General features: G+C 54.0%; 10 protein-coding genes across 10 annotated transcripts; 4 read left to right on the top strand and 6 right to left on the bottom strand.

Annotated features, from left to right (window-relative positions):
- Positions 1-1,327: 1,327 nt before the first annotated feature.
- Positions 1,328-2,500, top strand: LTHEOB_1780 (Yeats family protein; the record flags this gene model as incomplete). Its single annotated transcript, XM_035510519.1, has 2 exons — positions 1,328-2,059; positions 2,201-2,500. 2 exons carry the CDS (start codon positions 1,328-1,330, stop codon positions 2,498-2,500), a joined length of 1,032 nt encoding a protein of 343 aa, XP_035366290.1.
- Positions 2,501-2,870: 370 nt separating this feature from the next.
- On the bottom strand, positions 2,871-4,053 carry LTHEOB_1779 (Peptidase M35 deuterolysin; the record flags this gene model as incomplete). Its single annotated transcript, XM_035510517.1, has 3 exons — positions 2,871-2,890; positions 2,959-3,774; positions 3,831-4,053. The coding sequence occupies 3 exons, from the start codon at positions 4,051-4,053 to the stop codon at positions 2,871-2,873; spliced, it is 1,059 nt and encodes a 352-aa protein (XP_035366289.1).
- Positions 4,054-5,489: 1,436 nt separating this feature from the next.
- On the bottom strand, positions 5,490-6,125 carry LTHEOB_1778 (F-box domain cyclin-containing protein; the record flags this gene model as incomplete). The annotated part of the gene is made up of 1 exon (XM_035510516.1): positions 5,490-6,125. The coding sequence occupies one exon, from the start codon at positions 6,123-6,125 to the stop codon at positions 5,490-5,492; it is 636 nt and encodes a 211-aa protein (XP_035366288.1).
- Positions 6,126-8,295: 2,170 nt separating this feature from the next.
- LTHEOB_1777 (Nicotinate-nucleotide diphosphorylase) lies at positions 8,296-9,583 on the top strand (the record flags this gene model as incomplete). Its single annotated transcript, XM_035510515.1, has 4 exons — positions 8,296-8,466; positions 8,580-8,635; positions 8,693-8,833; positions 9,025-9,583. 4 exons carry the CDS (start codon positions 8,296-8,298, stop codon positions 9,581-9,583), a joined length of 927 nt encoding a protein of 308 aa, XP_035366287.1.
- Positions 9,584-10,092: 509 nt separating this feature from the next.
- Positions 10,093-11,094, bottom strand: LTHEOB_1776 (uncharacterized protein; the record flags this gene model as incomplete). The annotated part of the gene is made up of 1 exon (XM_035510514.1): positions 10,093-11,094. The coding sequence occupies one exon, from the start codon at positions 11,092-11,094 to the stop codon at positions 10,093-10,095; it is 1,002 nt and encodes a 333-aa protein (XP_035366286.1).
- Positions 11,095-11,750: 656 nt separating this feature from the next.
- On the bottom strand, positions 11,751-12,397 carry LTHEOB_1775 (uncharacterized protein; the record flags this gene model as incomplete). The annotated part of the gene is made up of 2 exons (XM_035510513.1): positions 11,751-12,013; positions 12,079-12,397. 2 exons carry the CDS (start codon positions 12,395-12,397, stop codon positions 11,751-11,753), a joined length of 582 nt encoding a protein of 193 aa, XP_035366285.1.
- A 350-nt stretch (positions 12,398-12,747) lies between these two features.
- On the top strand, positions 12,748-19,604 carry LTHEOB_1774 (DNA polymerase epsilon catalytic subunit a; the record flags this gene model as incomplete). The annotated part of the gene is made up of 3 exons (XM_035510512.1): positions 12,748-13,364; positions 13,415-13,554; positions 13,603-19,604. 3 exons carry the CDS (start codon positions 12,748-12,750, stop codon positions 19,602-19,604), a joined length of 6,759 nt encoding a protein of 2,252 aa, XP_035366284.1.
- Positions 19,605-21,932: 2,328 nt separating this feature from the next.
- On the top strand, positions 21,933-22,640 carry LTHEOB_1773 (Dual specificity mitogen-activated protein kinase kinase 1 protein; the record flags this gene model as incomplete). The annotated part of the gene is made up of 1 exon (XM_035510511.1): positions 21,933-22,640. The coding sequence occupies one exon, from the start codon at positions 21,933-21,935 to the stop codon at positions 22,638-22,640; it is 708 nt and encodes a 235-aa protein (XP_035366283.1).
- A 282-nt stretch (positions 22,641-22,922) lies between these two features.
- LTHEOB_1772 (Thiazole biosynthetic enzyme protein) lies at positions 22,923-23,966 on the bottom strand (the record flags this gene model as incomplete). Its single annotated transcript, XM_035510510.1, has 2 exons — positions 22,923-23,575; positions 23,627-23,966. The coding sequence occupies 2 exons, from the start codon at positions 23,964-23,966 to the stop codon at positions 22,923-22,925; spliced, it is 993 nt and encodes a 330-aa protein (XP_035366282.1).
- A 1,393-nt stretch (positions 23,967-25,359) lies between these two features.
- Positions 25,360-26,995, bottom strand: LTHEOB_1771 (Nucleolar protein nop56; the record flags this gene model as incomplete). Its single annotated transcript, XM_035510509.1, has 3 exons — positions 25,360-25,608; positions 25,656-26,897; positions 26,948-26,995. The coding sequence occupies 3 exons, from the start codon at positions 26,993-26,995 to the stop codon at positions 25,360-25,362; spliced, it is 1,539 nt and encodes a 512-aa protein (XP_035366281.1).
- Positions 26,996-27,338: the final 343 nt, after the last annotated feature.

Genomic DNA, 27,338 nt, shown 5'->3' with positions numbered 1-27,338 from the left:
GGCACTCGGCGTCATCATACCATGTGCTGTCGGCGTTTTGGCCCTCTCAGGATGGTGGTATGTAGTCATGTGCCCCATTCGCACTCAGAGATCTATAGTGGTTGCATCGCTGACATTGGCCTCTGCAGCATGTGTTCCCGGAAGAAGAAGAAGAAGAGTGATAATACAGCGAAGGAGGAGAAGCCAAAGCAGAAGGCAGAAAAAGGCAAATATCGCAGTCGCTGTTAGTGTCACAAGGAAGCCTCTTGCGATATAAAAGTTTTAGAAGAACCTGTATACATGCGCAGAGTAATGTTTCCTTTCGCAGGGTCACACTTCATCAAGTGCTGAGGTTGTTCTCACATCCAAGCACTTATCTTAAGCCAGCTAATGACCATGCAGAAGCGTTTTAACGTTATTACGAGCAACGCCGAAAGCTAGCGTGAAGAACAATAAGGCCCCAGGCGTAACTATACCCAAGCTATTTCTTAGAAAAATAACATATGCGGGTCATTGAAGCTATCGTCCGGACCGAAATGTCGAATTTTTAATTCTACATTTTCGTCCGGACGATAGCTTCAGCCACCCATGCCATGAGCAAAAACAAATTCACACTAGCCTTCAGCTGCGATACTCCTTTGTACATTGAAGTCACCACGTGTGCAAATACGGCGTTCCCCGAATTGATTTACAGCCCAAGAGACAGTTTCGAAATGTGGAATGGTTAGTTGGACTTCCACCTCGAGTCTTCCTTCGCGCCGGCTTCGAGCACAATAGTTTCCCGGACAAGAGCCCTCCAGATCTCATACCATTCTCTTCAAGAAAGGAGTTTCCTTGGGTATAAACGGTTCAGCAAGCTGGGGGAAAGCTGGGTTGGTCGTACCGCGGGTGAGGTCCATGAAGGTGCATCCTTAATCTTAAGCGAGTGACTTGGCAGATCGTGACGATGATGAGATGGATTAAGAAAAGCGTCTCCTCAAAATGTTTAGCAGGAGGGGCGATAAGGCAGACCACACGTGACTCGCCCCAGGCAACAGCGGCTCATTCTGACGTATCACAACTCAAGTGCTCCATCTCCACAGTTGCACCATCTGCTTTAGTCTTGATCCGTCAATCTCTTTCACTCTGCAGCGAAGGATCAGAATGTATGCTTGACCTGGAGAGAAAATCCATTGGGTTGACAACCGGACTCCTCCGCAGCTCCAACCCCCCGCCTTCGTGACCATCGCGGAGTCAGCTGATAGCGCGAAACCCCAAGGATCCTGGTTCTGGTCCACCAAAGCCGCAGGCATAAACAACAGAAGAGAAAAAGATCAAACAAATAAAATTTTCAGCAACCCAAAGAACAATGGCCAGAGAAACGCGCGCAACCAGCAATCGGCGAGCCAAACGCCACAACCCCGCCGCCGGACGCATCACCAGGTCACCTCCCTCTCCCGCAAAGCCATCACCGTCCTCTACGCTCAACCGCCCTTCCAACCATTCAGATCTCACCACCACCAACCATGCCTCATCTTCCTCCTCCTCCTCCTCCTCCTCCGCCGCCACCGCTGCCCCAATCCAGCAAACTGCAGCAGAAACCGAGCCCCCCACCATCGACGACGACGACCTCTGCCCCATCTGCCACCTCCTCCTCTACCACCCCGTCCTAACCACCTGCAACCACGCGCTCTGCCGCTCCTGCATGTCTCGCTGGGCGGACATCTCCACGACGTCCGGCCAGATGACCATCGTGCCCCTATCCGACGCCGTCCCGCCCCCGGAGCCCGACGCTGCAGCAGACGTGCTCGCAGACGAGGCGCGCTGTCCGATGTGCCGGACGCCGACGCGGGCGGTGAGGGACGCGCGCAGGGAGGAGGTGTTGCGGGCGCGGTATCCGCGGCGGTGGGGGGAGAGGGAGAGGGAGGAGAGGGGGGAGGGGGGCGAGGAGGATGGAGGAGGGGGGGAGGTCAGGGCGATGACGGTGTTTGTGGGGAATACGCATGAGTTGTTGGAGGTGCGGGAGGGGAATTGCCATGAGTGGACGTTTTTCGTGAGGCCGGGGGATGTGGATGTTGTGGAGGAGGTGCAGATTTTGCTGGTTGGTGGCGCCTTTTTTCTTTTCTCTCTCTTAGTTTTCTTGCGCGCTTGGCTTCTTGTTTCTGTGCTGCTCCTCTTTTCTCTGTTTTTTGTGTGAAACTGTGTCATCCTCGTGTGGAAAAGCTGACGCGAAACTGCAAAGCATCCGACCTTCCGGCCTCCGCGCGTCATTCGAGCCATGCCGCCGTATCAGATCACGCGCATCGGATGGGGCTACTTCACTGTGCAGGCCTACATCATCCTCAAAGCCGGGTACACGTGGATCAGCGAAGATGCCCAGCCCACTCCTGATGGAGTCGAGAAAGGCATGCTGCCTCTGGAGTGGATGCTCAGTTTTGATGGTGACGGAAGCATGGGGAGGTGTCGACTGAAGTACAAACACGAGATCTCGGCTGAGGAAAGCGACAGCAGCGATGATGACGGTAGTGAATACGAGGAGTGAGGGAATGCCATTGAAGAGGCTGTGGAGCGAAGGACTTATACCAAAGAAAATAGCGAGAAGCGAGTATGCTAGCGCTCAAGAAACATCTTTTTTTCCTTTTTCCAAGTCCTTTTGGTCGAACCCATGTTTTGCTTCTCTCCCGCAAATTCACGAGATCACGAGAAGAAAATTCATACCCATCAAGAAAAATGAAGTTTAGTCACGCTTCCACTTTTGGCAATTGCAAATCATTCTCCAATAGACCGAAATGTGATTGAGCTATTTGACATCTGTTCGATCTTCTATGTACAACCTTTGCTTCCCGACACATACCTCATCAGTAGATCCCACCAGTCATTTGGTATCCGTTCAAAGTCGTAATGCGCTACATTTAGCAGCCGGCGTACAGAGCTAAACCAGTCAGTTAGCAGGATGTCTCAAAAAAATCAACGGCTTCTATGGGGGATTCAAAAACTTACCCTGGGCGTACAGGGTGTAGGTGTCGGCGTGGTTCAGGTTCTGGGCAGCGGACAGGGACTGGACGAAGTTGTATCCGTATCCACCGTAGTCGGAGGTGCCCTTGATCTGGGTGAGGTGGGTCATCTCGTGCAGGATGGTGGTCTGCTGGTCCTGGGCGTGGCAGGCGGAGCTGGTGGGGGACAGAGCGGAGAAGAAGAGCGGGCAGTTGACCATGATGCTGGTGGCGGGCTGCGTGTAGGCCAGGACGCCGTTGCTGCACGCGCCGAGCACGTCGTTGCAGTAGTAGCGCGACGAGCCCGAGGTGGTGCTGCCGCACTCGCTGACGATGCGGCCGAAGACGGCGGCGACGGTGCTGCGCGTCGACGACGACGTCGACTTGAAGTACTCCTGGAACTTGCTGGCAGAGCCCGAGGAGGCGGCCGTCTGCGCGCGCTGCGCCAGGCTGCGGCAGGCGCTGATGGCGTTGCGCGTGGCCGTGCCCTGCGAGCCCGTGCAGGACGACTGCACGACGGTGCGCTTGACCTTCTCGTGGAAGGAGTCGTGCACCCTCTTGGCCGCCGCGCCGTCGACCGAGGTCGAGACGACGTTGCTGATGAAGGGCAGGACGCCGGCGATGGTCGTCGAGTCGCTCTCGGCGAAGGAGAAGGCGCCCTGGCTCAGAAGCTCGACAGCACCGCCCTCGCTGAGGTCGTGAGTCTCGGCAGCATCGAACTCGACCTCAATGGTCTCGCCGGCGGCGATGCTCTGGAAGGCCTCCTCGGTCAGGCCTTGGGTGGAAACCTGGTAGCGGATACCATCGAAGGAGACCTGCTTGTCTGCATTGGGCAATGTTAGTATATTGGAAGCCGTTGTATGGGAGCGGTCCACATACCAGCAGCGTGGATCTCAACCTTCTCAACCGGCTGCTGGTCCAAGAGCGTGCCAGTCTTGAACAGCTTGAGAGCCGAGGAGCCGGTGTTGGTGATCGAAGCCTTGACGCCGGTGTTGCCCAGGAGCTCGAGCTTGACCTCCAGAGGAGTCTCGCGCTTGTTGACATCAACCGAGGCGGCGGCGGCCAGGGAGGCCAGGAAAGACAAGCCGGCGATGAACTTCATGTTGAACGATGGTTGATCGGTCGTGAGGAAGACTTGAGAATTGCTCTGCTGCTGATGGAGACAGCAACATGGCGAGGAGAAGAGCCCGCTTTATAGTACAACATGCTCGACGACCATGTATACATGTGGCCCTGATACCGCAGTGGCCAAGAAACAGACCAGGCGCAAAAGAGAAGGAAGAAATGCGGAGTGGTTTGATGCGATAAAGCTGCTTGGTGTATCGTGTTGGCTGGTGACTTTGATGGTGTCCACAGCTCCAAGCGTCGAGTGACCAGGTGTGTGCCAGCCAAGAAGCTATACGATGCATGGTTTCTGGGCACTCGTCCGGAGATGCGCGACAAGTTGCTTCGTCCGGTGTCATGCCAGGTTCTTTAAGCGATCCCTTGTGCCGTGTTTGTGTTCATCTATAGAATGACGTTGCTGGTTTATTCTATCAAGATCAATGAGATTTCTTTGGAATGCGTTTAGCATAGGCCTTTCTTTTAGGTCAGCTAAGGGATAGTGGCCACAACATGCGAGCAGTGGCACAGTCTACTGTCTCCATTTAGCGGGTGATCACGACATGTCGTTCTGGAGAATGAATGATTTAGCGATGGACCGAATGCAGTCACGCTGGTCAATGAAGGCTGGAGCAGGAGTGTTCGAAACGATGGGCATGTTTTTTGCCCTGTCAGGCAGGCGGCAAAACAAGAGACGGAAGAAGGAAGAATAAGAAGTTAATACTCCGAAGGCCTAGGAGAGCGGAGAGCTTGGCGGTCGGTGTTTAAGACGCCAAGATGTGCCGCCGGGGGTTGGCGGAGGGTTGGCGGAGGGTGATAAGCCCGGAGCTTGGCATGAGCGTCGCTGTCCGCCGCCTCCTCTCCCCTCTGTGGCGTTATCGAGGCCAAATTGCGCCATCCAGTCAGAAGCCACGATCCGAGCTTTAAGCAGCGCGCCGTGTCTTGGACTCTGCCGAGAGATGCCCAGTGCCGTTCGTACCGTGCCATCACCTTCCCTTTTCGTGCCATGTGGAGGCACAAGCCTTCTTTCGAGTCCGTCTTGGCACCACATCTTGATTGACAACTCTTTTACCTGCTTATTTCGATTTGACATGCCCCCACCTCGTCCGGGTCCGGTGCTAAAATCCTTGCGCATTGTTTCGAAGTACCTGTCAGGCGCTGGGCATTTAGGCGGCCGTACGCTGATTGGCGTTGGTGCCGCTCTTTGCATGTCGAGAACCGCCGAACGACCTCAAAGATTCCCTGCCTTAACAAATGAGTGCTGGGCAACATTGGATAATAAAAGGCGGAATACGGGCTTGATTGATGATACGAATGTATGCAGGCCTTGGTATAAGCGTCCGCTTGCCTCGATACAGAAGCTGAATGCCCGCGAGCGGGGCGCCGAGTGCAAGATAGGTGAAAACAAGACTATAGAAGTGATTGACGAGATCCAAGTCAAAGGGGGCAGGTATCCTCGGAAACCGGAAGCGAGGCAGGTCCGACAGGTAAAAATCGACTCGAAAGGCGGTCCCATTCGGTCATTGAAACAGAAATTCCATGATCCTCATAACAAGAACCGAATTTGCGAAAGACGTCTGGTAGGTCGACGATGTTGTCTGTACCAATGTGCCAATCTTGCTCGAACTCGATGTGTTGCAGTGCGGTGGCGAATTTCGCCACGCTGTACATCATGGTCTTCAAAGTGTACGCCTTGATTTCGTCCTCACTGTAGCGGCGGTTCAGGCGCATTGCATCGGATCCACCTTTCCAACCACCAATCCTCATGGTTTTTAGGTTTGGTGGGATCATGTTTTGGAGAACAGTCTCGCGTGAGGTAGTATACGTTACGAAGTCATAGCCAAACCACATGTCAAGGTCGGCAGATACGTATTTGAGAGCCTCCATGTTCTTCAACTGTAGGGGGCGCTCGCACGGTTGCCCGTGTTCTTTAATCAAGACCAGAACTTGAAGTGTTTTGGATACCGGATCCAGAGCGTGATCGTAACCACTATAATCCCACTCCCATTGGTATAGTTCGTGGTCGCTCATAGAATGAATGACTAGCTCTTCGAGATTCTCCATGGCCGACATGAGTTTGTTGAGGGATGTGGGATCGATGGATGAGCTGAAGAAATGAAGCTTTCGAAGCTTTGATGTCGCGGCCGGTTCATCATTGAACACGCCGCCTTCGGTGTTGATATTGTGAAGAGTCAAGCTGGTTAACGTTGGCCATGTAAGGAGCGTTCCAAGATAACCTAAATCAATCCTGTACGGAGCAAAACTTCGGATGTTGATGTCGCCTGCAATGACATTAGTGACGAATGCATAGATGGATCAGGCATTTATTACATGTGGTCAGCAGTGGTAGATGGCCGGTTATTCCAAAGGCATCGTGGATATCAATCACTGATACGTAGGTTATGGGTGCATCAACAAGGAGAGATTCGAGTTTTGGCAAGTCTCCTAGAAGATCAAGTCCTATGCTCGGCGGTTGTCCATCCAATTTCCAGTGGTATTCGCGGACAGCTCCGAAGCTCCGCACTAATTTCGAATACGCTGGGTTTCGCGTTAGAGCCTGACGGAAACACGCAAGCCGTTCGTGGCTCCGAATGACGACTGAGTGGTAGAGACGTGGCTCAGCTATGGCGTGAAAAAGCCTGCACGTGCAAGTAACGGAGAGCAAATCCTCGGCTGGGACATGGTCGAAAATGAGACCGAGAAGCTCCGCAGGCAGTTCGGTGAGCGAGTCACGGCTCTCCTGCTGCTTGTTTGACTGGGAATGACTAATTAGCGCGGCCATTGAGCATTGCCATAAACAAATCGAAGAAGTAGGTCTTTGTGAGGAACAGAGAAGATTGGGCGCGCGAGTCGGGCTCGCTCCAGGCAGACGCCAAGACCGGCTGTTTTAAGCCTCAGCACACACCGCCTTCCCCATGGGGCCGTTCTGCCTTTAGAGCCAGAAACTATCACTATTGAAAGTAGAAAACATACCAGGTATATTATTTCTTTAGCCATGGGAGACTAAGGCTTCTTTCTAGAATGGGACCGCAGCTCGATCAGGGTGAGGATTCCAGCGAAGTATGTCTCGGAGGCAAACACGTGGGTGTTGAATGGTTCGTACAGTAACGACTGATGCTGGAGGTCGAGCAATATTTTTGGCAATTGCTTCGTAGATCTGATTGCGGGTAGGATTTTCTGATGAGTCTAGTGATACAACGAGCTCCTTCAGAGGTTGTGGCTTGGAAAAAAACTTCTCCAGCTCGCGGCTCATATTCATTGTGAAAGCGCACTGGGAAATCTCGAGCTTCTCGAGAGGTGTGTCTATTGAGGTCGTAGAACACAAGTTTAGGAACGAAATTGATGTGAGAGTTATGCTCTTCAATGTCGGATGGAGAAAAATACTTCGGCAACCGAACTGGACCTGCCTTCTCTTGCCTTTAGGGTTATAGCTAGAGAATTGTAGATGAACTAGATGGTAGGTAAGAATGCGCCAACAAGAACCAGGGTACCAGCATGGCTTACACGTTTGGAGGGATTGCAAAGCTTCTCCCGTGGCCGCAAGTTCAAACACGTCATTCAGGTCAAATTGAACCGCAAATGTCCCAAACAAAGATCGGAAATCCACACCAAGTGTGGCTAAATTCATGAGCTTGAGAAGCACATCTTTCAGGGCCTTTGTCATATGGGTGTCGGTACATTCACATAAGAAATTCCTGGTGATTGTCGCACGCGTCGGTTTCGCGTTTAGAGCTATCTGGAATGACTGGAGTTGTTTCGTAGTGGAAACGATGACAGAGCGATAAAGATATGGATCGACTATTTCGTGGAAAAGCTTGCATGAGCGAGCAACATTGGCCAAGTCACTCGTCGAATGTATTTCAGAAAATACAAACTCAAGGAGCTCGACCGGCAAGCCAGCCAGCATGGCCTGAGGTCGGTGGCATGCTGGTGCTGCGACAGGGGCGTTCACGAGGAGGCCGGGAGAATGCAGAGTGTGTTCCATTTTTGTGCCAGTCTCTGTGTCGCGACGGGGATAGGTACTGGGCGTCAGGATGGTGTTAGGTAGAGGATGCAGCGTCATCGCGGACAGCACGGGCCACGGCCGAATCCGCATCCGCATCCGCCGGTCCGATTTTCCCCGGACATCAAAACCCCACACCCCTCCTGCAGCGCTCTGACTCTCGCCCGCCTGCTCCTTGTGTCACCGTATTCTCGCCAGTGTCGCATTCCAAAAATTTTCCGGGCTAAATAGACAACCATCATGCCATTCACCGAAGGAGCCCCCGCTCACGGAAAAGTGGCGCATTTGCTTCCCCAGACCTACAAGCGGCTGGTCTCGGAATGGCTGGAAGAGGACACGCCAAGCCTTGACTACGGTGGCTTCGTGGTAGGCGAGGACATGGCTGAAGCGAGGTTGTTGGGTAAGAGCAAGGTCGGTTTCGCCGCTTACATTTCCGCCACGAGAAAGTGATGTCGTGGTGAAAAATGACCCAAAAGAGCATAAGACACCTCTAAACTACCGGGATGCTGACTTATCCCGATCAGGGTGTGTTGGCCGGCGTGCCATTTTTTGACGAAGTGTTCAAGCAACTCGACTGCACGTGAGTCTTATCTCCCATATTCCTATCATCTTATAAGCCACTGATGGCCGGTTTCAGCGTGGAATGGCACATCCAAGAAGGCGAGACTTTCGAGCCCGTGAAGCACTGCGCCACCGTAAGAGGACCAGTTAGGAAAGTACTTCTTGGTGAGAGAGTCGCCCTCAACACTCTGGCAAGATGCTCTGGCATCGCTACCAAGTAAGTAAATTTCACTTTGATAATTTTCACCTCCAAGAAACACAACTCCCACCCCTTAACAGTTACACTTTCACCAATCGTCATATAATGACACCCATATCGGGTCCAAGACACACTCTCACCACTTGTCTATAACGAGAATCCAATGCTTCACTCCGTTCCAAACTAAAGTCATCTAACCTTACCTTCAGATCCGCCTCCCTGCTTTCCCTTTTGCGCAACGCCGGCTACCGCAACACGCTTGCCGGCACGCGCAAGACGACGCCGGGCTTCCGGCTAGTCGAGAAGTACGGCATGCTCGTGGGCGGCTGCGACCCGCACCGGCACGACCTGTCGACCATGACGATGCTGAAGGACAACCACATCTGGGCGTGCCAGGGCTCCATCACCAAGGCCGTGCACGCCGCCAAGGCCTCGGGCGGCTTCAGCATCAAGGTCGAGGTCGAGTGCCAGTCGTTCGAGGAGGCCGACGAGGCCATCGCCGCCGGCGCCGACGTCGTCATGCTCGACAACTTCACCGGCGACGGCGTCAAGGTCTGCGCGAGGAAGCTCAAGGAGAAGTGGGGCAACAAGGCCCTGGTCGAGGTCAGCGGCGGCCTGACCGAGGAGAATGTCGAGGCGTACGTGTGCGACGACGTCGATGTGGTTAGCACGAGTAGCATTCACCAGGGCGTCAAGCATGTGGATTTCTCGTTGAAGATCGTCCCCAAGGGACAGGCCAAGAAGGGCGGGGAAACGGTCGACGTGTGAACAGCCCCCGGGATGAAACAGGACAAAGGGCGGTCGCTGCTGCAAGGAACGCTCGCTACCACATATTATCAAGGCGTGTACGATCTCCATGTAAAAGCCCGATGAGGAATTGAGAATTTTCTGGAATTCGAGCCACATTCCTGTGCAGCCTACAGGGCATCGCGTGCATATGACGCGTATCCAAGTGGACCAATTTGAAGCGCTTCTCTAAAGGATTTGAAAAAATCCAACTGGCATGGGGGAAAGTCATCACCCCCCAACAAGGATTCATTGCGCCCAAAAAGCAGACTTGCTCCTAAAAAGCAATCAAGGAATAGGAAAGTGACGAACGCAACAATAACGCCAGAACCGAACCCTGGTATCTCACCATCCATAGATCAGTGGATGCCCTATTGGTAGAAAAACGCCGTTGACCCGCTTCTGTGACGAGCCCTCATGATTACCAAAAATTTTATGCTAAAAGAAAAATATCGAGACTATCGTGAAATTCATACATTGAAAACGAGGTCTTATGCGAACCTGACCATGCGTTTCTGCGCCTCCCCCACCTTCCTCTCGGGAGCGATAGCGGCTAATCGTCTCCTCTCACTCCGCTTCTGCCGCGCTTCTCTCGCTTCTCGCGCACGCCATTCCAGTATCTGCTGGCGGCGCTTAAGCGCACGGTGCTGGGCAACGGCATGCGTTGGGCGGAAACCGAGGCCGTTGATCCCGTAACCGTCGTCGTCCTGCTCGCGATCAATCTCGTGCCCTGTGATCTCCGAGTCCTGCCACGTCAAGGCGGCTTGGTCGGACGGCGGCGGTGGTGCCGATGGTAATGATGATGCGGAGGTCGAAGAGCTCGATGACGTCGCATAAGTCCGGACCGAAGGCGACGGCGACCGGCGATGCAGCTTAGGATTGGGACGGCGCGTTGAGAGGAAGAGCTTTACGGAGGGCGAAGATGAGGGCGGCGGCGGCGACGATTGCATTCCTCCATCATCTATTGTTGTTGTGGTGGCGAAGGAGACCCTCTGATGCTGGGGGGTCTCCGCTATCTCCAGTACCGGCTGCGACGGACTGCTTGGCTTGTGTGGATTCGATGAGCGGTTGCCCCCCTCGTGTAATCGTTGATCGACAAAATGGTCGCTGTGCTTGGCTTTCTTCGTCGCGATGGCGCCTGCGTCACCGCTGCCGAAGTCTATCGCCGGTAAGGCGCCGCTTCCTCCGCTGCCTTTGTGGAGCTGAAGGCGTTCGAATTGACTCGCAACCCGCGAGCGCGGGCTCTCGGAACCGGACTCGACGGTAGCTGCGGCGAGTAATGCGCCGCTGTGGGGTTCGGAAGCGCTGGCGCAGCGCGCATCGACGGGTCCGGGGAAGGCGGAGGTGTTGAGGCGGGGCGCGAAGGGTTGCGTAGTCGGTACGGCGGGGTCAGAAGAGCCGCGCTTGCGCTTGGGCGATACTGTCATCTGCTGCGGCTCGGCAGGACGAGCGAAACTGGTCTGCAGTCGAAGAGGGGGTTCCGGATCGTGCATCTCAAGGGAGCCAGGGTGGAGCCAGCTTGGATTTGGAAGATGTGAAGTGGGTATGGGAGGGGGCGGAGCTGTGGTAATACTCGTGTGCGTGCCTTTCGATTGTGACTCGTTGACGCTGACCGGGCACGCCTGCCTCGTTCAGGCCTGGACCCTGTCGCGCTCGTGCGCCTTACTTCTGCACGCAGATCCATCCACCCGTAGGGCTGAGGCTGCCTACTAATAATAAACTCCGCCCATGCATGAGATGCAGTTTGCCGTGCAATAAGATCTTTGCATTTAAAGATGGCGAGGCAGATATGCCATGGTTTTCTTTCGGAGCGCGGCACTGTCTCACTTTGACACATATGCTTCGTCTTGGTCTCATTTCAAGGCTGGCGGCAAACTTTCTTCGTTAATTGACTGGTCAGCATCATCGGCTACCGACCGCCAGCGCCAAAAGCGGAACAAACATATGCGGCCAACATGCAAATATCCGAAAGCGCAGGGGAATCGTTATACTCGGTTAGTGGAGGTTTGTTTTCATTTCCGCTCAGGGAATCTTCAATCGCTGTGAAAGTAAGCAGTACCATCGATTGCTGAAGACTTCGCGAACGGCCCTATACAGTTAATCTACTCATACAATTAAAGCTGAAGTGATTTTGGGAAGCTCGATGACATCACCAAACCTTCCACCACGGCTTCTGCGCAGCGTTCATGCGCTCCTCCTCCAGCCTGTCGCTCTCTTCCTTGGCCTTCCGCCGTGCTGCAATGATTTCTTGCCTCTTTGCCCGCTTTTCTTCCCGCTTTCTGTCCATGATTTCGACCGCCCTGGCCATTCCTTCCCGCTCCAATCTCTGCTTCTGCTTGCAGAACTCGTAAGATGCCATGGATGTAAAGACGAAAACGCCGGCTGCCCAGTTGCACGATTTCGCGATGCTCTCTGGAAGCAATTGTTTAGTATCCAAGCAAGAAAGCCAACTATTATTGCTTTGCAACAGGACTTACTGCCCCAAATGGCCATCAACCCTCCCGTGCCGAAGCCAGTGCCAATGCTCGTTAAGATAGCTTCCCTAACGCAGGGATACTTGTGGATCTCAAGGAAGTCCTTGGGCTGAATTGTCTTGAATCCATCCGACAGGCTCACTCCCCCGATTTTCTCGCCGCCGGCCGTGTGCTGTGTCCCGCCAGGCATAACATTGGGGTTGTCGCCTGATGCGGCGGGGACAAAACTTTCGTACTTCGTGCCCGATTGCCGCACATTAGGGTCGCTGGATGATGCAGCGTCGGATGTGGTTGTGGGTATCCGTCTCGTGTCGTCGGCCATGGTGCGCTGATGTTGCGGAGCTGAGCTTGGGGAATTCTATGATCGCATGAGGGTCGGGGTTTTTGACGTAGCTATCGCCGACTGCCGACATTAGCGTCTGCTACGCTCTCATTGGCCGACGCGCGCAAACGCGTCAACGCGACTCAAGCTCGCGTCGTGCATTGGTACAGCAAGCCCGAGATTCTCATCCCGCCAGTGTACGCAGACAACACAACCTGCCCCTCATCTCCGCCCTCCGCTCTCTCCGTTCCGGCCGCTTTCCAATGTCGACATTTAGATGATACCCCAATAATTCGTTTTTACCGCCAAATACCCCGAACCGCTCCCAGCGGTTCCCTCGCTCTTTCACAATGCCTCCACGCCGCCCTGGACAGCCTTTCAGGCGATTGGGCAAGAATGGCAACACTTCATACGGACCACGGAATGGCCCCAGAACCGTAGACGCATCCACCCTCCGCAGCAGCGAAGCGACGTCGCAAAATGAGAAACTCGAAGCCACGCGGCTCGCCCACAGCATCGACGAGACTTTTGGTTTTGCGCGCTACGAGTCTGGCAAGAAGAAGGCTGGCTGGCTGTTCAACATGCACAGCACAACCATAGAAGACGAAAACTACCCTGGAGGACGCGCCGGAGTCGACTTCTACTTTATCGGCGACGACAACGAACAGTACTTCAAGGCGACTGTGGGATATGATCCATACTTCTTGGTGGCAACAAAAAGAGGGAAGGAGGCAGATGTTGAGGAGTGGTGCAAACGCAACTTTGAGGGCTTGGTGAAGGGCGTTTCGAAGGTCGACAAGGAGGATCTCAGCATGCCGAACCATCTCTTGGGCTACCGTAGGACTTTCCTGAAGCTCACCTTCGTCAACGTTCCCGATCTGCTGGCAGTACGAAAGTCATTAATGCCGATTGCGGAAAGCAACAAGAAAAAGATGAATGCCATGGACACATACGCCGAGGTTGCAAGGTAACCGGCCCCCTTGCTTGTTGAACGATAGAGGCTGACTGAACTGGTAGCGCAAATGCGGGCTTTGACATTTTCGATGACGACCAAGATTACGAGAAACGACCAAACGGATTCGTAGAAGCAAGCGATTTCATTGTTGATATTCGAGAGTACGACGTACCATACCACGTCCGAGTCGCAATCGATCTGGGTATGTCCCTCAGGTCTTCGTTTTACAGGCATGGCTGACTTTGGCTAGACATTCGCATCGGAAAATGGTACTGGGTAGAGGCGAAGCACGGCACCACAACATTGTCCTGCATCGAAGACCGATTAACGCGTGCCGACCCTGTGGTGATGGCGTACGATATCGAAACATCCAAAGCACCACTGAAATTCCCCGATTCCACAGTCGACCAGATCATGATGATTTCATACATGATAGATGGGCAAGGTTTCCTCATCACTAACAGAGAAATCGTGTCCGAAGACATCGCGGATTTCGAGTACACTCCGAGGCCAGAGTACGAAGGGCCGTTCATGATCTTCAACGAGCCGGACGAAAAGGCTTTAATCGAGAAATTCTTCGAGCATATCAAGATCGCAAGGCCTACGGTCATGGTCACGTACAACGGTGACTTCTTCGATTGGCCTTTTGTTGAAGCACGAGCGAGTATTCTAGGTATCGACATGTACCAGGAGATTGGTTTCCGGAAGAACAGCGAGGATATCTACCAGTCCGATCACTGCTGCCACTTGGATGCCTTCGCATGGGTCAACCGTGACAGTTATCTGCCTCAGGGAAGTCGTGGTTTGAAAGCTGTCACAGTCGCCAAGCTTGGTTACGACCCCGATGAGTTGGACCCAGAATTGATGACGCCTTACGCCTCGGAGAAGCCCCAAATCCTCGCCGAATACTCAGTATCAGATGCCGTCGCAACGTACTACCTGTACATGAAATACGTTCATCCTTTCATCTTCTCCCTCTGCACAATTATTCCTCTCGGTCCCGATGACGTGTTGCGCAAAGGCACGGGAACTCTTTGCGAGATGTTGCTGATGGTGCAGGCATATCAAAAAGAGATTGTGCTTCCCAACAAGCATGTGGCGCCTCGAGAAGCGTTCTGGGACGGTCACCTTCTGGAGTCGGAAACCTATGTCGGTGGTCACGTCGAAAGTATCGAAGCTGGTGTTTTCCGAAGTGACATACCCGTCAACTTTGCTCTCGATTCAGCGGCCTTTCAACAGCTTATCGATGAGTTGGATGCTGCTTTGAAGTTCAGCATCACAGTCGAAGAGAAGAAGTCTTTAGACGACATCACCAACTACGACGAGGTCAAAGAGCAGATTGCGGAGAAACTACGGATTTTGAGAGACACTCCAAACAGAAACGAGCGGCCTTCCATCTACCATTTGGACGTCGCATCTATGTATCCCAACATCATGACAACGAATCGTCTCCAACCGGACTCCATGGTTACAGAAGCAGATTGTGCCGCATGCGATTTCAACAGACCAGGCAAAACATGCGACCGCCGCTTACCGTGGGCTTGGAGAGGAGAGTACTTGCCAGCCAAGAGAGACGAGTACAACATGATCCGGAACGCGTTGGAGAACGAGAGATTTCCTGGAAAAAGACCAGGCACGACAAGATCATTCCAAGAACTCTCGCTTGACGAGCAGGCAGCCATGGTCAAGAAACGGTTACAGGACTACAGCAAGAAGATCTACCACAAGATTCACGAATCCACAACATTACAGCGAGAGTCCATCATTTGCCAGCGCGAGAACCCTTTCTATGTCGACACAGTCAGTACGTTCCGTGATCGCCGGTATGACTTCAAGGGAAAGCAAAAGGTTTGGAAGGGCAAAACGGATGCTTTGAAAGCATCTGGCGCAAGTGCTGGCGAGATCGATGAGGCCAAGAAGATGATCGTTCTGTTCGACTCTCTCCAGCTTGCCCATAAAGTTATTCTGAACAGTTTCTACGGCTACGTCATGAGAAAAGGCTCTCGCTGGTACTCTCTGGAGATGGCTGGTATCACTTGTTTCACCGGTGCCAGTATCATCCAGATGGCTTGTCAGCTGGTCGAGAGGATAGGAAGGCCGCTTGAGCTTGACACGGATGGTATCTGGTGCATTCTGCCTGCAACTTTCCCCGAGAACTTCGCATTCAAGATGAAGAACGGAAAGAAGGTCGCCATTTCTTACCCTTGCGTTATGCTGAACCACAGAGTCCACGACAAATTCACCAATCATCAATACCAGGACCTCAAGGACCCGGCCACCTTCCGATATGAGACTCGGAGCGACAACAGTATTTTCTTCGAGGTTGACGGACCATACAAGGCCATGATTCTGCCCACTTCGAAGGAAGAAGACAAGAACTTGAAGAAGCGTTATGCTGTGTTTAACCACGACGGCAGTCTTGCTGAGCTCAAGGGTTTCGAAGTCAAGAGAAGAGGAGAGCTGAAACTTATCAAGATTTTCCAGACTCAAATCTTCAAGTTCTTCCTCGAGGGCAGCACCCTTCAGGAGACTTATGCAGCCGTGGCTAAAGTGGCCAACCAGTGGTTGGATGTCCTGTACTCCCAGGGAACCACGCTTGCAGATGAGGAACTCATTGATCTCATTTGCGAGAACAAGAGCATGACGAAGACTGTTGAAGAATACGGCAGCGCGAAGACTACTGCCATCACTACGGCGAGACGTCTAGCCGAGTTTCTGGGTGAGCAGATGATCAAGGACAAGGGCTTGAACTGCAAGTATATTATCTCTTCCCAGCCCAGGAACGCCCCGGTCACGGAACGCGCTATTCCGGTTGCAATCTTCTCAGCCGAAGAGTCTGTAAAAAAGTACTTCCTACGGAAATGGATGAAGGCTGATCCTGGAGACTGCGATCCGAGGACTATCACCGATTGGAACTACTATCTTGAACGTCTTGGCTCCGTCATCCAGAAACTCATCACTATCCCAGCTGCACTCCAAAAAATCAGGAACCCTGTGCCTCGCGTTGCGCATCCCGATTGGCTCGAGCGGAGAATCCGGATCAAGGACGATGTCTTCAAACAGAAGAAGATGACGGACATGTTTGGGAAGAAGGCGTTGGCGGATATCGATGCCAATGTTGTCACCAAGAAGGTCATTGATCTGGAGGATTTTGGAGGGTCACAGGTGGACAAGCCTAAGAGAGGCACAGTGACTAAGATGGTCCAGAAGCGCAAAGCGCCAGAACCTGCGGCACCAACGGATCCCTATGCCAGTCTGCCATCGAAGATGCCTTCCATCACAGAGGACTATCAAGGCTGGTTGAAATACCAGAAGCAGAAGTGGAAGATTCAGAGACAACAAAGAGCCCGGAGACGACAGCTTTTCGGTGAGAAGAGAACGGACGCTTCTGACGGCCTCGGGACGTACTTCCGGAACCAGGCGGAGTTGGTTTACATGAACACATGGCAGCTTCTGCAATTGCGCGAGGGCGACTTGCCCGGCGAGGTCAAGGCGTTTGTGCTCATCGACAAAAAGGTCCATATCATCAAGATCATTGTGCCGCGACAAGTATATCTCAACCTCCGCAGCGACGATCTGCCAGATGTGTCCATCGAGGGCTGCAACGTGGAGAAGGTTGTCAACCACACCCTTCCAAATGGCCACCCGTCCGTTCACCTCTTCAAGCTTACCTTGCCTGAGCAAACATACGTCAACGAGTCGAAGAATCTCAATCTACTGTTCAACCACCCAAGTGTTGAAGGAGTTTACGAGACTCAGGTACCTCTGAACGTCCGCGCCATGCTCGAACTTGGTAGCATATGTACCTTCGATGAGACGCAACGTGGTGTCCTCGGCAAAGGCTTGGAACAAGGATTTGACCTTTCTGCCCTTCGGCGAGTGCCAAACCAGCAGCCCTACCTGACGGAAAACCCTCTCGGCTATCTCTACCTGCACCACATCATCGCTGGTGACCGACAAATCTTTGCTTTGTTCTCAACTAGCAAAGAGCAGGCTCATGTCGTTGTCTTGAATCGCTCGAGAGATGTCCAGGGTCTTCCAAACTTGGACAAAATCTACAAGGACCATCTCGCTGCTCGGCTCAAAGCTTCCGATGGCCAGCCCTGGCAGGAAACGTTTGACTATCAGAACGCTATCCATTTCAAGACGGTGCAAGTTACGACCAAGCGAAAGGCGCACCTTGAAGTCGCAGATGTAATCAAGAAGATGAGGAACGACGAATCCAAGCCCATCATCATGGTCGTGCGGGCGGAAAATCAAAAACTGCTTGCTCACGATATCCCGGTCCTCAAGGACATACCTGTCCTGCCTCTACAGCCTGATGATTCTGACAAGCAGCTGCCTCCTCTCGGCTGGCAGTCCTTTGTTGCGAGGCGTCTGATCGACCATTACCTTGATCTCGGAACCTGGGTTGCGCACTTAGTTGGGCTGGCTCAATACGGCAACGTCCCTCTCTGCAATCTGGAGAGAGATGACCCTCGCTTCCTCATCGACATTGCGTATGCAAGACGATTGCAAAAGGACAGGGTCGTTCTCTGGTGGTCTGAGGGCCCGAAGCCAGATCATGCCGGTTATGAGAAGGATGATGTACTCGGCCCCTTGGAGACGGTGGACATGCCTTCGATCAACAATCCCGGAACCTACTCCTCAGTGTGCATTGACCTAGAGATAAAGAACTTGGCCATCAGCACCGTCCTTTCGTCCGCTATCATCAATGAAGCGGAGGGTTCTGATTCCGTCTCCTTCAACCCTGCAGCGCCAACAGAGGATCAGGCAAGTGACGGCTCAAACGTCATCTACTCGGACAATGCCTTTGCATCCGCGGGTATTCTGGTCCTTCGGGAAATGGTCAAATCCTGGTGGTCCGAGGCCGAGAAGGGCAGTTACATGGCGGACGTCATGGTGCAACATCTGGTCCGCTGGGTGGAGTGTCCTGGATCGTACCTATACGACCGAGCCTTGCACTACTACGTACAGATGATGTCGCGTAAAGCACTCCAGCAACTGATGTCTGACTTCCGTCGGGTGGGCTCGCACGTTGTCTTTGCAAGCGCAAACAGGCTTCTGCTGCAGACAACAAAGGCCGAAGTTGGTAACGCGTATGCCTACAGTCAGTACATCTTGAAGACTGTCCATGCCAAACCGCTCTTCCAGAGCTTGGACCTGCAGATCAAGGAGTACTGGGACTATCTGGCGTGGTACGACGAGTTCAACTACGGCGGTAAAGGATGTCGGGAGGTCGTCGAAGCAGAGAACCAGACACTTGACACGATCATGTGCTGGCACTTTGCAACCTTCCTCCCGCCGGTCCTGCAACCAGTTTTCAATGACTGGGTGGTTGAGTTCATCGAGTTGATGCACGCACGAAAGCGACCACAACAGCGGCCATCATCCAGGGGAAACGGGAGCGACGTCCAAGTGGAATCAACACCGCGCCAAACCCAGCTGCCCTTCCGCCCCATGACGCAGGAGACTCCCGACAAACCGACCTCGGTCCTCAGCAAGACCTTCACCAAGCCGCTCACGAAGGAGATCGCGGCCCTCCTCCGCCGGCAGCACCAGGAACAGCTGCACGCCGAGCTCGCGCCCGATTGGCACTTCCCCTCGTTGCCGGGCACCAACCCAGACATCGCAGCCACGCTAGCAAACCCGACGCTGCAGCTGGTCAAGTCGCTCACGCAGGTGCTGTCGCTGGACAAGAGCATCAACCTCGAGGCGCGGCTGCTGCGCAAGGACCTGCTGCGGCTGTTCGACGTGCGCGAGTTCAGCGCCGAGGCGGCCTTTGCCAACCCGGCGGCCAGCCTGTGGGTGCGCGGCCTGGTGTGCGACGACTGCACCGCCGTGCGCGACGTCGACCTGTGCCGCGACGGCGAGATTGCCGTCTCGTCGAATACCAACAACGCTAACTCAGAAGAAGGAAGTGGTGGGCCCAAGGGCGTCTTGAACCTGTCGTGCCCGTCCTGCCACGCGCCGCACGACCCCAATCGCTTGGAGACGCGCCTCGCGGCCGACGTGCAGGCCCTGGCGCTGAAGTGGGTCGGGCAGGACGTCAAGTGCGGCAAGTGCGGCCGCTTGCAGAGCGAGACGGCATGCTTTATGGAGCATTGCGCGTGCAGCGGGCGGTGGGTGCCGAGTCTGCGGAAGGAGGAGCTGGTGAGGAAGTTGAAGGTGTACGAGGGCGTGGCGAGGTGGTTTGGGTTCGGCGTGTTGGGGGCGTGTGTGGGTGAGGTGTTGGAGGGGGTGCAGGTGTAGATGGGATAAGGTGTTTTCGAAAAGGGGCTTCTATGGAGGGAAATCATTGTCTGGCGTGTTCCACGGCTTTTTTGGCTGGATTGTATCGCGACGGATGGCGTCGTGTGGGCGAGCAAGGTGGGATGGTGTTGAGGCGTTTCTTGTCTTTTATAGGTCTAATCCGCAATTAAGAGCTTTCCGATCATGCAGCCAGGGTATCTCAGGCACCAGCGTACAGTCCCCTCTCGCAGCCGATGGCTAGCGTGGGTTTGTTTTTTTGCTCATGTCATGGGTAGTTGAAGCTATCGTCCGGACGAGAATGTCGAGTTTTTACTACCCACATATGTTATTTTTCTAAGGCAAAGCTGGGGCATGGTTACGCTATGTTCTAAAGCCCTTCTATTCTTAGCGCTAGCCATCGGCTACGAGAGGGGGCTGTGGGATAAACCCTAATGCAAGGTGATCTCCCCTGCAGGGCTCTTGTCAGCTTCGCCACCTATTGGCGACTATAAAGCCCCCACTCCGAGGCTACAGCGCGAGTTTCAAAACGACTCCCTGCCCCAACTTTCCTTGAAATTTGACCTGCTGCAGCCTGGGACAACACGCACCAGAGGGAACCATGCTGTCTGTCGGCGACCCAGGCGACAGCGAAAGGGGAAATACGTTAGTATTGTCGTTACAACATTACATAGGAGAATTTGCTGACTTTTGCTACTTGAAAGCCGAGCGTTATCGGTTAAGAAGCGTACCTCGCTCTCCACGTTCGACGAGCGAAGGTTTTCGCGATGCGACCTATCCTGGTTGGATGTTGTGAACAGTGCGCCTGAGTTCAACTCGGGTCGTCCCCGGAGCGAGGTTGTGCATCCGTCAACGATACAGGAAGAAGAACCCTCGGACATCGTGCCTGAATCCGATGGGGCCGATCCTGCGGCTGAGGGTATGGCACATCCTGCGAGTGATGTCCTAGAATCATCACATGGTCGAGTGCGCCGTGGCGTTCACGGCCACATCCAGACGCCACCAAGAATCAGTTCTGGCATTCTGCCGGCCGCTCGCTTCTCAAACTACACCTCAGTCAGGACAAGCAGCTCATCAGCCAATGTACTTGTCGCAACAAATGCGACATCGAGCCAAGTCTCTCCCAGATCAAGTGTTGCATCCGTCTACTTGTCCGCGAGGACGAGCATATCCGCCAGGACGACCAGCTCATCAGGATTTGCGTCTGCCAGGACAAGCAATGCATCGTCTTACAACACACCGCCCAGCCACTGGTTCAACTCAGACCGGAGATCAGGGCTTCCAAAACTTCCGCTTTTTAACCCAGATTCGCGGCTGAATACTCAGGCTCTGGTGAACGCAATGCCGAGCACTGAAGATATAATCAGAGACATGGTCATTGACAGCTCGTTTCTAAGCATGCCAGATCCATCCCGATTGAGGAACCAAAGTGTGCCAGAGAGTCCAGCCCACAAGAGTAGAGCTTCAAATAGAAGTTCGAAATCGAATCTAGAATTCTTCCGGAGAATACACAACATCTCAGCTCTCCGCAAAGAGGACTTTGACTCGTGTCAGGAACCGTGGGCTTTGGGTAGCCTTTGCACGTGGCTGCAGAATATTTTTCACTCCGACTCCAATTTCACGTATGAAGAGCTCGTGCTATCATTAGCAGCCTTGTTCCTCTGCAAGTCATTGATTAAATGTACCACCAAGGCTCTTTATCATGGCTCAGTTATTGCGTCGAGGCTTCGAAAGGAAGATCCACCAATCGTTTCAGTAACGAAGGATGGCATTTGCAAGTGGATCAGCCCACTAAGAATGACACACGGGGTAATCCCTGAACTTACAGGATGCGGATGTTACTCGAGGAGCCATGACTCAACGACAGACAATCCACGCTTTTTACGATGTTATTCACCTCACTGTTCAAAGCTTCCAGCCCGGTGGCCGCCTTCGAATGTTTATACGGAACCTCTGTCTGAACGCTCCTCGTTTGGCAAAGGCTGTCCGAGTCTGAGTGACTGGAACAAGTTGTTGAAAAGAATGGATCTGCTCCCAGCGCTCGACGTGGAGCTCAATTGGTCTGGGCGCGGGCAACATGCGGAATTCAAAAAGACGGAGAAGATTCCTCTCCATGTAGAGAGAGCTCTCGGACACGGGACTTCTGCCCTCGTGGAGAGCGTGATGTGCAGGAGAATACGACTAGCTCGCAAACGAGTGAGATGCAATTGGAGTCTGAAGAGGGAAGATGCCATAAAAGAAGTCGCCCATCTACAGCGCGCTCAACATGCACACATCCTGCGAGTCGTGGGAACCTACATTGTCGAAAGAAGCAAGGACCTCTACATCCTCATGTACCCCGTCACGGAATACAACCTGAGCGAGTTCATGGACGAAGAAGTGGATCCTGACTTGCCGAAGACCTTGCGTTCCTTCCTCCCTTGCCTGGCCAACACCTTGACGTTTCTTCACGACAAGCACCATATCAAACACATGGACATCAAGCCCGAAAACATACTCGTCCGGAGCATTCAAAACAGTACGAAAAAGCATCATTCTGGCGCGTACAAGGTGTACCTCGCCGACTTTGGCATCTCCCGCTCCTACGCGTCCCCCGAGGAGTCCGAGACGAACTCCATCACCAGTTTCACCCCGCTCTACGCAGCGCCCGAAGTAGTGAGCCAAGAGCTGCGCGGATTCAAGGCCGACGTTTTCTCCCTCGGCTGCGTCTTCACGGAGATGATGGCCACCATATGCTCTTTTCGCGACGCTCTCGAGGAGATCAGGGAGCGGAGTGGCAGACGCCCGTTCCACGCCAATCTCGCCGCCATCCAGAAGCTTCTGAGCGCGATTTATTCTGGGGAGGAGGAGCACGAATACACGTACGGCCATGTTCTCCCGAGACCGTGCATTTGGTACGCCCGCTGCATGATCAATGATCAGCCTCAAAACAGGCCGAGTGCGGCGAGGGTGAGGGACTTTCTGGAGGTTGACGGGCTCGTCTGCAACGCTGAACTGCCCGAGGCTTTCGAGGTGGCGCAGCCTCTGTCGGAATGCTGATCTTACACTACTGGGTGGTGGACCTCTTCTGACAATCAAAATGTACAATACTAACTTTCCCTTACCAACGTGTCTTTATCACTGGCTGCGTGGAAATAGGCAATCAGGGCACGCGATACATCGTCACATCAAGATATGTCAAGCAAGTTCGTCAAAACACTATATCAGATTCATCCATCGCAACTCGTAGCGAGCGTACATAACATCCCCATTTCCACCTCGAAGGCGAGCCTTAATGAGAGAGAAGACAAACGGCATTTCAGCAGTTCATCTCCATCATCATCAGTACTTATCATTCTCAGCCTTCCTCTCCTCAAAGACCTTAAGCACCTCCTCAGCCGCCTTAACACCGCTCAGGGCCATAGCGCCGAAAGTCGGGCCCATACGGTTCGCGCCATCGACCTCGGACAGCTCCATGCCGCCAACAACCAGTCCCGGCACGACCTCGCGGGTGCGCTTAACGATAGCGTCCTCGGCGGAGCTCATGTCGAGGCCGCGCATGCCGCCGAGCTTGTCGAGCTGCTGCATGCTGACGAGGCGCTTGACGGAGAAGGCGCCAAAGGGGCCATCGTGGCCGGTCGTGCTGACGACGATGGGGGCGTTGATGGTGTTGGGGTCCATGCAGCTCTGGTCGTCGTGGTGCATGCTGACGAGCGTCCAGTTGGTGACGACGCCGGCGATGCGCACGCCCGAGGCACCGTTGGGGAGGGGACGCGTGATCAGGTCCTCGACCGTCGTCGCGTTGAAGAGCTTGACGTTGGGGAACTGCAGGACCTTGGACAGGACGGTGGAGGTGAAGAGCGCCGCGTGCTTGACGACGACGTAGTCGTCGCCCTCGTCTTCGTAGGGGACGCCCAGCTCGCGCAGGAAGGCGTCGGCGGGCCGGCGCATGACCATGGCTGAGAAGAGCTGGCCGCCGAGCCAGGCACCGCCGCCTATGAATCGTTAGTTCAAGATCAGATCAGGTGAGTAGGTTTGAGGCTTACCAGGAGCGACGCCAGCCTCGACGATGGCGATCTTCAGGTCGGGACGCGCCTTGGCGAGCATGTAGGCGGTGCTCAGGCCGCAGGAACCGGCGCCGATGATGACGACGTCCGACTCGGCGTACGTGTCGAGGTCCTTGAAGTAGCGGCGCGTCATGGCGCGCGACACCTGGCTCTCGCGGATGGGCGCGAACTTGAAGTTGTCCCACTGCCCGGCCATCTCGTCGACCGTCTTGGACATGTTGCCCTTGACGGCCATGCCGTCCTGCTGCTTGATGGGCAGGTCCTTGGTGACGGGAGCAGCACGCTGAAGCGTGGGCGAGGTGGCGATCGGGGGAGACATTTTTGGTTGGTTTGGTGGTGGTAAGTTGTTGTTACCTGTCGCAAGTCAGGAAGACTGTTGACACGAGTGGGGGTAAGAGCATGATCCTTCGACGCAGGTATTATCCTGATCAAGTTCGACCGTATAATCTCAGCAAGAGCTCCTGGCGCCTCAATCGCAAGGAGAGAGGCACCGAAGAGCTCGAGCACCGGTTCATGCATCAATACAAACCTCATAGTTTCGTTGATGATGATCACTTGACCATAGATGGACAACTCCATTGAAGGCATGATACTCCCATGATGGGGATCATTACTTGACAGAGCTTCTTTGAGACCTAATGGTGTTAGTGAGCTGCCAATTAACGGGGAGGGCATTGATACTTTTGAGATCAGCTAGATGAAGTGCTATGATCGAGAAGAACGGGAAGGCGAGGGCCGTAGAGAGGGTTTTATGCTGTTGAGTGCCCCGCACACGTGACGAGACGCTAACGGAGGGGCAGTTGACGATGTTCTCACGATTGGCGCCGCGTCTAGCCGTGCTCCACTCAAAAACATCACATCAGCACCATTGGCAAGGAAGACGCCTGGGCGCCGTAAAAGTTACCCACCCATGACGATTCTGATCGTCCACCAAAGAATTCAACAAAGCTGCTACCGCTGTCGAACAGCCTACCATCGCTTGAGCCAACCTTGCACTACACATTTCAATCGGCGATAGATGGCACAAACGGTGAATCCAGTCGGTTGAGTTGTCCAGCCAATCAACCCACCACGGCTGAGCCGGATCGTCTCCCTTCATGGCTTGGAAGAAAATGGCGCATTCGGCACGGCTTGACTCATTCTGCAATCCATCGCCCCATCCATGAAGAGGCATTTAGAGAGACAATCCATGCATCTAGCCTACGATAGACCTGCTGGCTAAGCACCCACAGGCAGGGGGGTTGACCTTGTTATCCGGCGCTTTACTTATTCTTGCCTCATCACGTTACACCATCTTCAAAGCTCTGTGCAGCAATACGGATCAACACTGTCCATAGCTTGATTCTGATCAAGTATGACGAGCATCAATGCATAATGTTAGGAATTCACTGTACAATTGCCACCGGTCTAGCTCACCACCAGAGTCGTTGGGGAATTGATTCTTATATCGAGAAGACATAACCCCCAGGTCGAATTATCGAGTGTAGCATTTTTCGTGTAGGGGCCCTTTTGTAGGCCGCCACTATAAACAAAACCCGTCCCTCCCACATATGGTCAAGAAGATAAAGCCCGGTATTTCGCAAAACGCCAGATACGCCCGCCGCCGTATCGGTACAATGCAGCATTTTCCCTCCGAAAATCCACGCTGTCCCTAGAATCATGCTCCATGCACCGCGTGCTCACATCGTAGCAAAGAAAACCGAAGAAGCATCTTACTCCGACTTCCTCTTCTTCTTCTTGTCCTTCTTCTCACCACCTTCGCTCTTGCGCTTCTTCTTCTTCTCCTTCTTGTCTTCCTTCTCCTCCGTCTCAACCATCGACACGTCGCCATCCGCATCCTTGGACTTGGACTTCTTATCCTTCTTCTTGTCCTTCTTCTCCTTCTTGGCGGCCTTCTCGTCTTCGCTTGCTTCATCAACATCAACATCGATGTCGCCGAGGACCTTGTCCATAGCGTTTTTCTGTCAAAGTCAGTAAACTGGAGTAGAGAGTATTAGAATCAGCTTACCATGGCAATCTCGTTCTTGGTGGGCGCAACACCAGTGCGGTAGAACTCAAGACGCTCCTCAACCTGGGCGCGCAGAGCCTCACCGAACTTGGTCGTCGGGTTCTCGGAGAAGTTGTCGATTCTCGAAGCAATCGTGCACTTGTTGGCAAGGAAGCGGGAAATGCGGCCCTTGTTCTTGGCACCAGCCTTGCCGATGAACGACGAGTGGTAGATAAGACCGTACTTGGGGGTGTTGCCCTTGGTCTTGAGGGCCCTGAAAAGGGCCTTCTCGGCACCGAGAATCTGAACAGTCGAAGCGGCGTACTTGGACAGGTTGGTCAAGCTACCGGCCTTGGAGATAAGGCGGGCTGCGACAGTCTCGCCAATGAGAGCAGCCAGGTTGGGAGCGACAACATTCATCTTGCTGACAAGGTAACCGCTCAGAGACTTGCGGTAGTCGGCAAGGCTCAGGGCGCGGTTGGCGAAAAGCAGAACGTTGTCCATATCGGTCTCCGAAATGTCCCTACCCATGCTGACGCGGGCGGCGTTGATGATATCCCTGGCGACGGACTCGTCGTCATCCACAATGGCAGCCAGGTCGTGCAGCTTATCCTCGTTCAGGGTGCTCTTGTCGCCAATGAAGATGGCGAGCTTAACATACTTGTGGTTGTCGGGCACAATCTTGACAAGTTCCGGGAAGTGCCAGCCGTACCATTCCCTTGCGCGCATGCAGAAGGTGTTGACAGCCTTGTCGAGCTGGTCGAGAGTAGCAATGGCCTGAATAATGTGGTTGTCGTTCTTCTGGACGCTGAACTTGACCTTGGCGCGAGAGTAAGCGTGGCCGAGACCGAGCTGAGCACGGTCGACATCGCCGTCCTGGAGCTGCTTGAGAAGCTTGGGCGCATGGAGACGGAGGCCACGCAACAGGTCGGCGACAACCTCGCTGACTTCGGCAGTCTCGCAGTTGATGTAGGAGAAGTTCGCCTTGATGCTACCAGCCAGGTTCTTCTCCTGGACGCCGAGTGTGATCTCCTTCTTCTTGCCAGGGTTGGGGATGTGCATCTCGAGGATAGACTTGAGGTAGTCCGAGCAGATACCCTCAGAAATGTCGTTCTGGTTCTCGAGAGCCTGGGCAGCGCCTTGGAAGGGAGCGAAGCCCTGGACAGCGACCATCTTGCCGAAGGTAGAGAGGTCCTTGACCTTTTCCTGGACCTCCGGCAGGCGGTTGCCGATGGTTTCAGGCTGCAGCTGCACCTTGAAGACCTACGCGGGGTGAGTACAGAGCTTCACTTTTTTTGAAGGCGGACACTAACGGCATAGCCCACGGGGGACTCGTGCAGAAGGTAGTGGATCGCAGACATGGCGGCGACGTCGCGGGGCGATTGCGATGAGCGAGAGAGTTAGCCCAGACCGGGGGCTGTTTGGTGGGCAATGGTCGTGCTTCGTCGTGTCGCCGGCTGCTGGTCTGGTTGTGCGTCTTCATCGCGACAAAAAGTTTCGGGCCAAGACCTTTCACCCGCGCCTTTCCTGATAGGGACTAGCATCAGCCTTTTGGCGAGGCGCCGCAGATTCCGCTCTAGCAGCAGCAACTTGACTTGGGGCCTGAGCCGGCTTGTGCTTGTCGCGTCCACCAGCTCCTGCGACATCAGCACCGCGCTCTCTCGCGAATCACCGCGCATCGCAGCGCGCACTTCCTACCCTCGC

Source organism: Lasiodiplodia theobromae (assembly GCF_012971845.1).
Source record: "Lasiodiplodia theobromae strain AM2As chromosome Unknown scaffold_4, whole genome shotgun sequence".
Taxonomy (NCBI): domain Eukaryota; kingdom Fungi; phylum Ascomycota; class Dothideomycetes; order Botryosphaeriales; family Botryosphaeriaceae; genus Lasiodiplodia; species Lasiodiplodia theobromae.
The sequence above is the reverse complement of the archived record's forward strand: the minus strand, read 5'-3'. Positions and strand labels throughout refer to the sequence as shown.